The sequence below is a fragment of the Podarcis liolepis genome (assembly GCF_965112155.1).
Source record: "Podarcis liolepis genome assembly, chromosome: 1".
Classification (NCBI taxonomy): Eukaryota; Metazoa; Chordata; class Lepidosauria; order Squamata; family Lacertidae; genus Podarcis; species Podarcis liolepis.
In genome coordinates, this window is record NC_139554.1 from 80,630,276 (window position 1) to 80,645,937 (window position 15,662).

Below are 15,662 nucleotides of genomic sequence, written 5' to 3' on the forward strand. Positions count from 1 at the left end.
ATATTTAAGTAAAACACTGGCGGAGCTATAAAAGCAGCTGAGCAATGGAACATGGGCTGCTTAGGAAGGCTGTAGAATTTTACCCCATGGAAGTTATTAGGGAATAGCTTGGTGCAGACCTCTCAGAGCTGGGCTTTGCTAAGCCAAAGCTAGGCAGTATTTCTTCCAGCCCTATTTATGTGGCTCTGTGGAACCGACAGTTACAGGTGCCACGTAATACTTGGTACACAGTTGTACAAATATTATCTCTTGGCGTGGCAGCACCTACAACTAAGGAACGCCTTGCCTGTTGACACCAGGCAGGTGCCTCTGCTGTTCAAGCACCTGCTTGAAAAAAATTTGTTTAGGCCCATCCAGAACCATAGGTGCTGACATGTTTTAATTTCTTTTACTGTTATTTAAATTATCCTTAATGTTTTTAATTGATTTTAACCGTTTTCATTGAAATTTTTACTAATCCTTATAAAGCACTTACTACAGTACAATTTACTACAACTTACTACAGGGACACGGGTGGCACTGTGGGTTAAACCACAGAGCCTAGGACTTGCTGATCAGAAGGTCGGCGGTTTGAATCCCCGTGACGGGGTGAGCTCCCGTTGCTCGGTCCCTGCTCCTGCCAGCCTAGCAGTTCAAAGGCACGTCAAAGTGCAAGTAGATAAATAGGTACCGCTCCAGTGAGAAGGTAAACACCGTTTCTGTGCACTGCTCTGGTTTGCCAGAAGCGGCTTAGTCATGCTGGCCACATGACCCGGAAGCTTTACGCGAGATGAGCGCCGCAACCCGAGAGTCGGTCACAACTGGAGCTAATGGTCACGGGTCCCTTTACCTTTACCTTTACACCACAATTAAGCAGTATATAAATTTTGTCAAATAATTAAAATAAGAAATAGCAACTATTCTTCCTTCCTGTTTCTGGGCACTAGCTCACATACTCCAGATGTTGTCTATTCCTGAATTCTAAGAAGCAGATTTGGGAAGGAAACATTGGTCTTAAGCTGTATGAGGCATCTCCCCTGCTTCTGCACACACACTTCTAACTTCCTCCTTCTCTTCTCTGCATCCGCAACCAAAGCAAGTAGTGTCTGCAGCCCAACTTGAGCTGAGAGTAGAAAACCTGTTTTGGATTGAACTGACCTCTGCGTAAATGGGACTGTAATGAAATGCTTTGGTCAAAGATCTCCAGTAGTAGATTGCAATGTTTAATTGATTTGTGGTTATATAAATAATTTTGCAGTCTTCAGCTGAAAAGAACAAACTACAACGATTTATCTGTACAGTGATTATCATGATTTAATTAGGATCATTATAGTGGCTGAGTTTCCATTTCACATAAAACTATAGACAGAAACCGAGGTTTAATGGGAAGAAGCAGCGTGCTTTCTGTTCTTGGTTTGTTTGGTGGGGCTGAAGTCATGACAGGGGCGTCTTACCCATAGAGGCTAGTGGCATGGGGCGCCGGGGCACCAGGTTCTGGAGAGCGCCAGGGAAGAGGCGGAGGCTGGATGTGGCGCCTGCTGGCATCAGCTCGCCACCCTCGCCCGCCTCCACTATGCCGTGCCGAAGCAGCCCCGCACCCGGAGCCTCCGTCTGCTGTGGCCACCGCGGCATGAAGCGGCCAGCTGAGCCAGGAGGCGCTGCGTCCAGCCCCGCCGGAAGAGTTGCCCTCCAGCTGCTGCCCGCCTCCTTCAGCCCTGCTGGCAGCGCCGTCCTCCCTAAAATACTCTGGGAAATGGTGAGGGGGCGCCTGAGGGACTTTGCACCATGGCGCGGGATATTCTTAAGACGGCCCAGAGGCATGAGCCCAGGTTTGGATGATTAGCCAGATTCTGGCTCATTTGTCTATACTGCAGCAGCAGCAGCAGCAGCACCAGCAGCTGAGAAGGAGTTTTGCAGGAACTTTAAAGCAAACGATTTTTAACATGAGTTATAGTTTACTATAATTCATAGCGGGACGCAGGTGGCGCTGTGGGTTAAACCACAGAGCTTAGGACTTGCTGATCAGAAGGTTGGCTGTTCGAATCCCCGCAACGGGGTGAGCTCCTGTTGCTCGGTCCCTGCTCCTGCCAACCTAGCAGTTCGAAAGCACGTCAAAGTGCAAGTAGATAAATAGGTACTGCTCCAGCGGGAAGGTAAATGGTGTTTCCGTGCTCTGCTCTGGTTTGCCAGAAGCGGCTTAGTCATGCTGGTCACATGACCGGAAGCTGTACGCCGGCTCCCTCGGTGAATAAAGCGAGATGAGCACTGTAACCCCAGAGTCAGCCACGACTGGACCTAATGGTCAGGGGTCCCTTTACCTTTACTTTTACCTTTATGAATTAATGTAACATGCAAACTCTCTAATTGTTTTTAGACTTGCCACCCCATAAAGTTTCCCTGGCATGGCTTTTACTCACACCTAACTTCTAAAAGATTTCCATATTTTTTTCAGCCAGCTTGTAATTGTTTATTTTACGTATTTGGCCTATTTATAGGCCATTCCGTAACAAAAATGTATTTGGGCATTAATGCAACATTAAAGCAATATCCGTTAAGGTCAACAGGAGTACCCAATGTGGTGGGGCACTGCCCTCCCAATTGCAGCGCTGCTGCCACTTAGCAGGGCAAGGGTAGGCCTAATTAGGCTAGCCAGGCCTGCCTATTTGTTCTGCAAGGCCATTTTGGCAAAGCCATGCCAACTTGCTCTACATATGACATCATATATGAAATTAGGTGTACGGTATGTAAACTGATGTACCTCCCTGCTGAAAGGGTTTTGCAAGCAGTTCTATCAGCTGATTGGTGGTGCCTGCAAAGCCCTGTTCCTTTGCAAGAGAAAATGGTCACAGTGGCGCTTGAAAAAGCAGAGATTTGCTAGTACCCCCAACCAGCTGATCAACAGTGCCTTCAGAGCCCTTTGCCTTTGTATGCGTCACCCGATGTCCTTGTGACCTCACCCACCTGATAGCATTCAACGCTACAACATAATTTAAAATTACTAAAACAACAAGGAGGTATTTGCCTGGTGCTGAAAGTACATTTGAGTAGGTGTTAGGTGTCGACCTGTGTGAAGAGGCTATTTCATAGGTCTTGAAAGGTCTTACTCTGTAAATATGTGACCTGTATCAAATACACTTATTAGGGTCATCTGAACCTATTTGCAACATTATGCAGTGCGTCTGTTGTCTGACTATAGCACACAGTGGTCCAGATTATGTGGTTGATCAATGGTAGGGCTGTTATAGACATAGCACTGTATTTTAGATAGGTTTGCTACCCTGCCTGCAGTTGTCTCAAAATGCATTATCCAAATGTGTGAGTTATACATGTGACCATGAAGCATAATGTTTGGGAACTGTAATCCAGAGCTCTCACTGTACACAATGGGGGAATATTGCTTTGCACCTTTACTTGCTTTTAATTATTTTGGGGAATTAGCAGAAATCACTGAGTCCCAATTATGAGTTTAAAATTGAAAAATGTTCCTTTGTTTACAGAATTAAATGGTGATCAATGCATTAAATGGTTTGGGGGCTTCAAGTGCCAAACCCAATATTTACAAAAGAGTAAAATGTTTAGTTCAAATGTAGAGTGATTAACAGAGGCTGCCCAAACCCATGTTGCCTGGATCAATCATTTACACTTGTTTATGTGGCAGAGATAGGTGGAGGCAGGGAGTCCTATGATTGCTAGTACCACTCCCTGCTCCTTAAAGCACAATCTGGCATGTTAAACTGGAGGTCTAAATGCACCAAGGGGGAATGTCCAAATGGAAGGCAGAAGAAGGGTCATATTAAGGAAACTAAGAAAATGTGAGCAAAGGAAGGGATAAAATCCCAGTAACTACTAAATCCATAGTTTGAATGTTCACATGTCCAGGTGAATGCCTGAACACAGCAATAATTCCTGAGGGGAAGGGATGCTTGAAATAATAGGTGATGGGATCTGACAGAGGTGAGAGGAGGGGCAGGATTCTCTAACAAAAGGTGTTGCTAAGCAGCCAGAGGCATGGGACCTTTTTGGGTTTCCTGATTCAAGACAACTGAATGTCTTTAGGGAGCAACAGGTGAAAGGGCAAGAACCAATAAGGACAACTTGGAACTTGAGTGCCAAGCACAAAACAGTAGCGGTAATGCTGTTTGGACAAGATGCAAATGGCTGTTGATTAAATGATCAGTAGAGCAGTGCCACTCAGAAGTAGGTTTTTGTTCCTGCCGAGGCTAGTGAGGTGTGTGCCTGTGTTAACTACAGTGGTACCTCAGGTTACATATGCTTCAGGTTACAGACTCCGCTAACCCAGAAATAGTGCTTCAGGTTAAGAACTTTGCTTCAGGATGAGAACAGAAATCGTGCTCCGGCGATGCGGCAGCAGCAGGAGGCCCCATTAGCTAAAGTGGTACCTCAGGTTAAGAACAGTTTCAGGTTAAGTACGGACCTCCGGAACGAATTAAGTACTTAACCTGAGGTACCACTGTATTGACAAATAGTGAGGTGCAAATTAAACATTATCATACATAAAAGAGTTCTCACATTTTTCAATTCCATGCATACAAATAATCTCCAGTCAGGTAGGTCAGCCCACTTAAACCAATGTCTGCTTTCTGTGTTGTGCCTGCAGTCCCATATGCATTGCATTGTTACCTGTTGAGCAAAGCCACAAGTATCACCTAGTTCTGGGGCACACATGTCCCAGCTGTAACAAGCTCATCAATAGTAGGTTAGACTAGCTGACTTCTGAATTCATTGCATACTGGTCCTGGTTCTATGAATTCTAATACACAGCCACATTTCTTTAATTTTACACATACACTTTACTGTTGAGCCACATCACCTGCACCACAGAATATGCCCTAGTTTAAGATGAAAAGATATTCATATGCAGCTTCATATTGCTTGGTTTGTGTGATTCTTGATTTAAAGATGAGTCTCATTTCGTCTCTAGAGGATTCCGGACATCTCTGTTTGCACAGCACCATTTGCTTATTTTAGCCTTAATTGGTTCAAAAATGTACCCACAGAATGCGAACTAGCTAATCAGCCCAATGGTTGTTCTTTCTCAAGAAGCCACTTCCTTTTAGTTCCATCACCCTGACCCCACCCCCACCCCCAGAAAGTCCTTTACATTTTGTTTTGTTTTGTTTTCTTGTAAAAACTTGTTTTTACATCACTCCTTGCCTTTTAATGCAAATGCATTTATTAACACACACACCCACCCCAGGGCCTGTGGGAGGCTGAAATAATGAGGCTGTGTCATCCGTTCAAAGTAGCATGGAGGACTCCGTGGGTGAAAATGTTCACTGTCTGAAGCAAGGATCATAGCTTCTCCCCACTTTTTGTTTAGAATTCTAAAGTGTTGCAAAGTTAACAAAAAGAAAAGGGGGAGCATATAGAAGAAAGGCAAGCAATGGGAAACCACAATCAGTGCAACTCCAACTTTAGAATTAAGGCTGTGTACACACCAGGGTGCTAATGCACATGCAAGTTGTGCAGATTTGATTTTCCCATGTGTGCTTCTTTCCCATCCACACTAATGGGTGGTTCTTTATGGAAAATATTTGTGCTGAATCTTGTTGTCGTCCCCCTACACACACACACACACAGAGAGAGAGAGAGAGAGAGAGAGAGAGAGAGAGAGAGACTCAGTTACTGCTTCCTTGTCCTCCAGAAGTTTCAGAAACCTAAAGTCCATTGTGGGCATACACACAGTTCTCTCTTTACCTCTGTGCACAAACCCTTTAAGAAAAAGAAAGTTTTGTCTGTGGAATGGTGCCATGAAATACTTTCACCAAAGATAAGTTTCAACCATAATTCACAGTGGGGGGAAACAACCCTTTTTATATATGAATTAAATACTTCTTTACCAGATTTGAGCAAACAGCAGTTTCAAAAAATAAAAATATATGTTTATATGTCATACCCAGGCAGAGGGCCATCAGCCTATCAGGGAGTGCCTCACTAGTGCAAAGAATGGCTGGGCAGGCAAAGTCAAGGGCATCTCCTGACTGTTCCCATGAACACAGAAGGCCACCATGCAGCTCACAGGAGATTGTAAACGTGGAAGCGCATAAACAGTACATTTCATACCCAAGGCAGGACAGAGAGAGCAATTTGGGGGAGAGGAATCTTGAGACATTGTTTTTCTTTTTCCTTCTGCCATTCTCTTCCCACCTCCTGTTCCTGCAAATGCCGTTTTTCTTTTTTATACAGCTGTTTTGCACAAAAGCAGTTCTGCACAAAACAGCTGGCTTAAAAGTTACTATGCACGTGCATTTGGCCACAACTGGCGGCAATAGGCACACCACATCTTTTCCTTTGGGTTCGTGGAGTCAAAACAGTTAGTTTTTGCTCAGATGATGAGCAAATGGAAGTATGGGGTATGACAATAGACAATGCCCAGCAAAAATTATCATGCACACTTAAAAAACATGCAGTTTTGTGTGCCCCCCCCCCCGCTATGTTATCCATGGATTGGGAAAATCCAAATTAAATGGAGAAAAAGTACAGGCTTTGAATGGGGCACAGGTGGCACTGTGGGTTAAACCACTGTGCCGCTTGGGCTTGCCGATCGAAAGGTTGGCAGTTTGAATCCCCATGATGGGGTGAGTTCCCGTTGCTCGGTCCCAGCTCCTGCCAACCTAGCAGTTCAAAAGCACGTCCAAGTGCAAGTAGATAAATAGGTGCTGCTCTGGTGGGAAGGTAAATGGTGTTTCCGTGCGCTGCTCTGGTTTCTCCAGAAGCAGCTTAGTCATGCTGGCCACATGACCCAGAAAAACTGTCTGCAGACAAATACCAGTTCCTTTGGCCTTTAAAGTGAGATGAGCGCCGCAACCCCAGAGTCGTTCACGACTGGACTTAATTGTCCAGTCCACTTGAATGAGGACTATGCAAAAAACATGCATGTTTGGGATGCATTGAATCTATTGTAAACTGCCATGTGGACAGACCCATAGTCTGTCCACTGCAAAACTAGTGGCACGTATAACAATTCATTTCTTCAGTAGAAACTGATGAAACAGAACTATCTGTCCAGCACCTATCAGACATCTGGCTAGAGATAAGATGCCGCTTCAAGGGCATTAATGAGGTCTAGACAGTACTTTGAGATTTCTGAGGCAGGACCACAGGTTTTAAATGATAGGGATTGTATCCACTCCCACGTCATGCAGTGGAACTGAGTGGGTTGTTGTGTAGATATAGCTCTTTGGATTACTCAGAGGTAATAGTCACTAAATGGTTTAGAGTAGCTTCCCTTGTCAACCCTAGACTGTTTCATGCCAAGGCCAGCAGGGGCAAGTTTTCCTGAGATTCTTCTTTCTTGCTTTGGTAGGTTTTCATGGTAGGTTCACATGGGCAGAGAGTAATACCTTACTGCCATAAGGGACACGGGTGGCGCTGGGGTCTAAACCACTGAGCCTCTTGGGCTTGCCAATCTGAAGGCTGGCGGTTCAAATCCCTGCAACAGAATGAGCTCCTGTTGCTCTGTCCCAGCTCCTAAAAACCTAGCACTTCGAAAGCACGCCAGAGCAAGTAGATAAATAGGTACCGCTGTGGTGGAAAGGTAAACAGTATTTCCATGCGCTCTGGTTTCTGTCACAGTGTTCCATTGCACCAGAAGCGGTTTAGTCATGATGGCCACATGACCCGAAAAGCTGTCTGTGGACAAACGCCGGCTCCCTCAACCTGAAAGCAAGATTAGCACTGCAACCCTGTAGTCGCCTTTGAATGGATTTAACTGTCCAGGGGTCCTTTGCCCTTACCTTTGCCTTTCTGCTGCATTCTTTCCCTGCACGATTGAGACTCCTCCCCCCAAACCAAAAACAAAAACCAGTTGGCATATTATAGTGAGCCTTGCCAATTGGTTCACTGTGGATGGGAATGATGGTGCTCTTATAGAACAGAGGGGCCACCATTCTGAATTCATCACACACACATTTGCTAGGCACGCTGTTGAAGAGTGACACCATCACGTAGATGTGATTGTTGTCCTTGTAGAACAGAAGGTGGAGATGACTGCGTGTTGGCTGGCAGCGAACAGTGCCTACAGAACAGCATTTAAGCTATTTATAGCAGACGTTTTCTTGGTCTCCACAGCTTTTGCTGAGGTCAGTGAAGTGATCTGTGAACAATTGCTGGGCTTTATTTTGAAGCCAAGGAACACAAGACTTGGTGAGCAAGGCTTCTCAGTGTACTACAGACCATGATAGCCCCTGCATTTGCATCCTGCTTCCTACATATTCACTTTTCATAACATTCTCAGTATCACTTTAGATTCGAAACTTTGGGCGTAAGCAAGGGCCTCATGTTCAAAACCTTATACCATTTAAATATAGTGTACTTAAGGGGGAAGGATTGGTGCTTTGCCTTTACCCTTTGATGTTTCTGGTGGTTTTTTGTTTTTTGCAAAGCAGAAACACTGAAGCATGATCCTCCCTTCAGGAGGACTGTACCATTTGGTACCATGTTAGTAGGGCTATACCACGTGGTATTTCTGAACGTGAAACTCATTGAAGCACCTCCTGAAGTGGACTCTAGTCCACAAAAGCTTATGCCATAACTAGTCTTTACAGTGTCACAAGTCTCTGCTCTTTGTGCCACAACAGACTTAACATGGCTACCCCTTTGGAAATCATTAGAAAGAAACGCCTTTAACTGGGCAGGGGGGTGGAATAGAGTGGTTCTGTAACAGAAAAATAAATGGGAAAGAAAGCCAACTGTTATCTTGCATGACTGCAAAACCATTTAACCTCAATGCGGATGCGATGAGGAGCTAGCACACTTTGCCATTTTCCTTTCAACCTTCACAAATGAAGGTTCAAAGCAGAGAGGTTGCTCTGCATCTCACACTGTCCTGTAAAGGTCATTTCTACTGGAGTTGACAGTGGTCCCAGAGCCAAACGGGAAGTCTCATCTTTAGCCAAAACTTTTTCTTTCTCTAGGCTGCTTTCAACCATTATTCAACAGTAGAGTAGAAACCACCTGGAAATCTGTTGTTGATGATGATGATGATGATGATGATGATGATGATAATAATAATAAATAATTAATAATAATAATTAATAAGGTGTTTGTAGCCTATTTATGAGTTTGAAATTCCCAAGGCATACACCAATAATCCTATAAATGAGCAATGTTACAGTGCTATCCTATATGTGTCAATCAAATGCATGTATCATTTAGTTAGTTTAAATTAGTACATTGTTTCAAAAAGAAGTCCTGAAGCAATTTACAATACAAAGCAATAAAATGCAAAATATAAATATACAACAAAGGATCTATTAAAACAATACAAATGTACTGGAAATGTTCATCCAGAAAAATCATCCAACAACATATAATAACCAAGAATAATATAAGAATAAACATGAAAAAACAGTCCCAAGGCTGTCCAAGTGCCCAGGAAAATAGAAACACCTTTGTCTGATGCCAGAAGAATGACAGTCAGCACCAAGTGAGCTTCCCTGGTGAGAGCATTCCATAAGTGGGAAGAAGAGCAAAGGGGGTTATTACAGAAAAGGCCCTTACTCTCATTGTCATCCTCCAAACATATATTGGAGGCTGCAATCCTATGCATTTTGCTGTTAAAATAGAAAAAACCAAAATCCTCTAGTGATGTACAACAACATAAAATAGAATATTGAAATAAAAAACACAGTTGAAAACTGGTATCGAAACATATTTATTTTTAAAAAATCAACACAATTATAAAACTAAAACGCAGGTAACTTCTATACATCTGAATAGGCTTGCCTAGACAAACATGTTTTAAGTAGGCACCTGAAGGAATACAGTGAAGATGCCTGGCTGATGTCAACAGGCAGGGAGTTCCAAATGGTACGTGCTGCCACACTAAAAGATCAATTTCTTACAAGTTCAGAATGAGTGTTAAACAACACCTGTAAAAGTGCCAGTCTAATGGGCACATATGGGATAAGGTGACCCTACAAGTGAACTGGTCCCAAGCTATTAAGGGCTTTATATACGAACACCTTGAACTAGGCCCAGTAGCAAATAGGCAGAGGTCTTATGTGCTGATAGGCTCTCGCTCTTCCCTCAGTTGCTACTGCCTTGCCCCCTGTATATTCTAGAAATGGTGCTCTGGATATACATGCAGGCATTCCCTTAATTGTGCACCTGGACCTTAAAAAAGTTGTTTTGTCTGTGGAATGGCACAGCAAAAACCTTCCACCAAAGCATGTTTCACACTAGCCAAAATTGCCTTTTTTTTCCTTTTTAAAATTGAAGTGCAAGTTTTCTGACCCACCACATTGGCTCAAACAGATTTTCTTTCCCAAAGTACATGTCTCAGGAGTGCCTTGCCAGGGCAAAGGCTGGTTGACCTAGTGAAGGCACAGGCACCTCTGATCTGCAGAACCTCCCTCCGAATATAGTAGAGAGCACTTCCTGCCATTTACCATCTAGGCCAAAGAGCAAGGTTGGACCTTCAGCTGTTTGCAACACTTTAAAGTGCTTATCTGCTGTTGCTCCTGCTGCTGCTGCACAGCTAAACACCAAGGCCGGAGAGTGCTTGCTAGGAACTGGATTATTAAGTAATTGTGAGTTTTGGGGCAAATTGCCATCAGTATGCTGATGACATTCAGTTTTGTTTCTCCATAATATCTGAATCAGGAGAATCTGTGTGGGCTCTGGACCAGTGCCTGGATGCAGTGATGGGATGGATGAGGGGAAATAAGCTGAGCTTGAATCCAGGCAAGGTAGAGGCATTGTGGGTGAGTGGTTCCCACGTCTGAGAAATTTGTCAATTGCCTGTTTTGGATGGGGTGCACTCTCCTTGAAGGAGCAGTCATGCAGTTCGGGAGTATTTTGGGATTCTTCTTTGTCGCTGGAGGCCCAGGGAGCCTCAGAGGCTAGAAGCACCTTTTACCTGTTTTGACAAGGGAGACAGTTTTGACATGGCTGTTCCTGGGCTGGGAGAGCTTGGCCACAGTAGTTCAGGCATTGGTGACTTCAAGGTTGGATGCCTGCAGTGCAATGTGGGGCATTCCTTTCTCCTGATCTGGAAGCTGCAGGTAGTGCAGAATGCTGCAGCACAGTTGCTGACAAGGGACAACAGATATAGTGCAAATAGTGGGCTCGAACACCGCCAACAGTGTGGATGGGGAAACATTGAGACAGATTTAAACTTAAAGTGCTGAAGTGTCTGTGAAAGTGCACAAAAGTATGCATGCAAAAATGGAATCTGTATGATTCACATGCACATTAATTCCATCTACACAGTCTACCAGCAAAGTGCTAGTGTGAAAGCTAGTTAGCCTGCTCCTATTTATGGCCATCCCAGAGCTGGGTCTGAACGCAAGAAGAGTGATGGTTCAGGTAGATGATCTATGACAGACCTGGCGTGGTTTGCAAAGGGTGTTGGGCATCCAGCTTGCCAACTTGGTCTTTGAAAGAGCAAGCAAAGAGTCAAGGCACTCAGCTGCAATTAAGATGACCCCCCACACACACACACCTGACTAGGCTGCTAAAGTTGTTGTTGCTGGCATCTGTCTGTTTTGAGAGACAATGGCGTGCGCCTCTGGGGGTGAAGTCAAACCGCTGTGTTAGCAGCACTGAAGTAACCTCCCCAAGGTAAAAGCCTGAGCAGTGTGTAGAGGGCGGGGACTATGCTGCCCAGGCAACAAGACCCCCCTCTTGGCTTCAGTGATGTAGTCCAAAGGAAAGCAGAGCAATACATTTGGCACCAGCTGAGCTGCAGGAGTTAGTGGAAGGAGGCATACAACTGTCTTAGGGACTCCACTCCGTATTTGTGTAGGGCTTACTCCTTAATCTTTTCTCCTCCCAAAGATATCCCACAAGGCAGTGGAGGTTTGGACCAGAGTCTTTCAATTCCTAGATGGGTTATCTTTCCAGGTTGATGAGACCCATCTGCCCCTCACTTCCCTCTGCAGCATGTGCAGAAGCCGCCTTCTTGATCATTGGACCCACTATTGATCTGTCCGCTCAATCCTCTGGGGAAGTCCCTAACTCCCTGAGGCCTAGCCAGCCAATCAAAGCCTTTCCCAGGGTGTAGTCACTGTCTGGTGCTGACAGCTTCCAGGGTTTATGTGAAAGTGTGTAGTTGCATCCATTTAAATACCTGGGTAGTGTTAAATGAGATTATTCTGAGTCCCAACCCATATTATATCCATTTGTTGCAGTAATTTAAACCCTTTGGCTATGAATCCACAATGGCAGAGTCCTGGGAGTAGTCACTAATCTAAGCTGCTACATCTATGGAATGCTGAGTGAAAGCTGAAGGTCATCTTGTCCAGCCAGATTTTATGAATCTCAATACTCCCAACTATTAGTATCATTCAGACCACAGTATGTGAAAAGCAAAGATAATAGACCAGAGTGCATCATGCCAGCTGTGTTTGTATGATCAAGTGAACTTGCATAAAATGAAATGTTCTTCTTTTCAGAGGAGGGGGAACAGATTTCATCTCCCCATGAAAATTACTCTTATGCATGCTCGGCTCAGCCCTTCTGAAAAATCATGGCAATATTATCGCAGCAAAACTAATTCTTATACTCAATTTCATTTCCATTTATTCATCTGACTTCCTGGCTGTAACAAGCTGACTGCAACCAATCCATCCAGAAATTTCAGGGTATGTTCTGGGATAGAAACAGCTTGAGGAGAGTTGGGTCCAAAAGGCCCAACCATGTCTACTCAGAGGTGGCCTACTGAATTCTGTGGGGCTTGCTCCCAGGGTGGTGGGGTTTTGATTGCAGCCATAGTAGAGAGCAGGAAAGTGGCCAACTTCAGTTCTTCAGAAGTTCTGCTTTCCAACATTTTGGCTGTCATGGATTATTTCTCTCAATATTGGAGCTTCCACATAATCTTCTTCCTGTTTACAGACTGGGCAAATCAAATGAGGCACAGATAGGCTTAGTCTTTCCTCAAGGTCAGACTGTAAGCCAGCAGCAAGATTTGAGCCAGAATGCAGCAAGCTTCAGGTGGCTTTGTATTTTAATATTGAAGCCAGGCACCTTGTCTGATTATTATCAAAGGGACTATATTATGATCTATTTATTAGACATCCTTCAATCTCTGAGGGAAAAGAGGAAAGAACAGATAATGATGCTCCTACCTGGATATATTTGGTTTCAGCATGCTGTTTGGCCTGTCACAATTCCTGCTATTTCTTGCTCTCTCTCACTCCACAAACATCGTGCTTATCTGATCTCCCCTCATACATGCAGCTCAACAGCTTCAAATCTAATTACACAGTTTCCCTGCCCAGAGCTTTCCCCAGCACCTTTTCCAGTCTTATGAGTGCACTGACCCATTCTGAATTCAGAGATGTGAAAGGTTTCACAAGGCGTGATGAGTAGCGGTGCATGCATGTCAGAGAGCGGGTACATCACACTTCGTTGGGAGAGGCACAGCACTTGAACTGGGGTCGTGGCACTGTTTCTTGTTTGCACCACCCTCAACAGCCTGGGGCCACATAGGGCAGCTGCTTTCAAACAACGGTAAAAAAAAAAGACGAAGAAGGAGCTTGTTCCTGTTTAGATCTGAAAATCCCCCAGGCCCTCTGCAGAAATGAGCACAAAGCTGACACAAGTTTATAAGGGTCATGCTTCAAAGTGACTACCTGTGCCCTGCTGATGGGGTTTCACACTGCCATGACATCACTCAGTGCAGTTGCAGATTAAATTCATCCCAAGGATTTAAGCATGTTTCTCCATCCTGTACCACAGGGTGGATGGGGAAACATGGAATTCTCCCAGGAAATCCCTGAACTGAAAGTTGTAACAGTCATTTTCAATTTGCTATATACCATATTTATTCGGATAGTGTTCTGGAAGCTACCAGCGTGAGTTTGACCAAACTGCGGGAGGCAGTGGAAGACAGGAGTGCCTGGCGTGCTCTGGTCCATGGGGTCACAAAGAGTCAGACACGACTAAACGACTAAACAACAACAACAAATATTTATTCAAATCTAATGCTCCCCTTTTTTGGCCAAATTACATTGCAAAAATTAAGGTGTGCATTAGATTCAATGGCACGTTTACGTTCGCCAGCAAATAGTTTTTTTGGTTTCAAGGTTCCGAAAATTGAGGCGTGCATTAGATTCGATGGGGCATTAGACTTGAGCAAATACAGTATATTGATTCCCTTAGGGATTCCTCTTGTTCAATACTGATCCACTTTCAAATCAGGCATTAAATAAATGCGCCAGCCACTCTAGCTTGCTGCTTACATTACAGAATTGAAGCTCCAGTCGATATACATCTAGCGGCAAATTTTAAAAAGAAAAACAGCCCTGCCATTGTTTTGCATTGTCTTCTACAGCTACTGTTGCCCAGTATCAATCACCTGCAATCATTCAATGTTTCTAATCCCATACTAACTCATTTTTGCACAATTCCAACAGCTTCCACATTCAGCAGAAGCTCAGATAGTCTCCTGCTGCAAAGCCATCCTGCTGTTAGTTGCTGAGAACCCCACCACACCTAACGGCTGTACCAACAATCTAGCAGCAAGCTAACATTCTGTGCAAAACAGCAGCAAATTGTTCAGCTATTTGTGTGATGCTGCTTTTTCAAACTAACAACAATGACGCTTCCTGCAGCCATCTTTGGTTTCAAAGAATGATAATCATGAACAAATAGTAGCTATGAGATCACTAACCTCCATTCCTTGTTCCTAACCTGTACCATCTTTAAGTACTATCCAGCAATGAGTCACAATCGGTGTTAATTATGTGCATATCACAAAGTCACTTCTACACCAAACTTTAGGCACTCCTCATCTTCTGAAGTGTAATCTTAGCTCACCCTCATGCCTCTCATAGAAGCAGCAGCTTCTTGGATCAGTACCTGGGTGTAGTACATGGAATCACTACTTAATGCAGAGGTGAGGTGATGTTAGATGAGATATCCACATCACTGTCTTTGCATGTTAGACACCCACAATTTCAGGAGAAGGCTAACTTCATAATGTTGGTCTATTTTGAAGTTCATATTCATGTGGTTTATGGATAAATCGATGCCTCTGGAGGCAGATGAAGTTGCTGTTCTATGCAAAAAAAGAGAGGCCATAATGGCAACCTTGCTTTGTCTCCAGGACATTTGCACATTTAGACACTCCAAGGGCACAGTCTTGTGCAGCCCTTCCTACACAGTATCATGGTGATTCATCTGCTTCCAGTGCTCTCTCTCGCCTCTGAATTGTACCCAGAAAGCCTGAGGATTTAATGCTTTGTACAGCAGATAGATATTAAAAATCTCTTTTCATTGTAGTGCTACGATGCTCTTTTCTCGCCAGTTTCATTTCTTATGCTCTGTTCTTCTTTTTCTCTTTTCTGTCTGTCTGTCGTTTTTCAACCTGCCTACTGCTCACTGACCCTGGGGCCTCATCGCTCCCCTGGCTGGATCCCCTCTGGACAGGGAAGGCCGCATGGTGGTGTTGTCCCTTGTTTTGGGGCTTTCAGAACAGGACGACTTTGCCAATATACCTGATCTTCAAACCACTGGAAACCAACAGAACCAGAACTCTCAGGGGGACAAGAGGTATGAGTAGGAGACAGGGGCTTTCGGCAAGAGGAAAGAAAGCCTCACGAGGGGCTGTCCTTCATGAGAGTTGGAAAGCTGGTGCAGGAAATCAAGGAGGCTCCAGCGTTGGGCCTGGTGCAATATCTAAGCCAGTCTAGCAATACTCTTACCTCCTGCTTGGA

The 15,662-nt window shown here is 44.4% G+C and overlaps 1 protein-coding gene across 5 annotated transcripts in view; it reads left to right on the forward strand.

Moving 5' to 3' along the window:
- The window catches only part of SYT7 (synaptotagmin 7), a 232,156-nt gene that overhangs the window by 176,925 nt on the left and 39,569 nt on the right, over window positions 1–15,662 (forward strand). For 3 of the 5 annotated variants that reach the window (XM_083498038.1, XM_083498039.1, XM_083498040.1), the window contains one exon: window positions 15,376–15,498. The exons of the other annotated variants lie outside the window; for them this stretch is intronic. In XM_083498038.1, coding sequence (XP_083354164.1) covers window positions 15,376–15,498 — 123 coding nt within the window. The remainder of the gene's footprint in view (window positions 1–15,375; window positions 15,499–15,662) is intronic. 5 annotated transcript variants of the gene reach the window in all.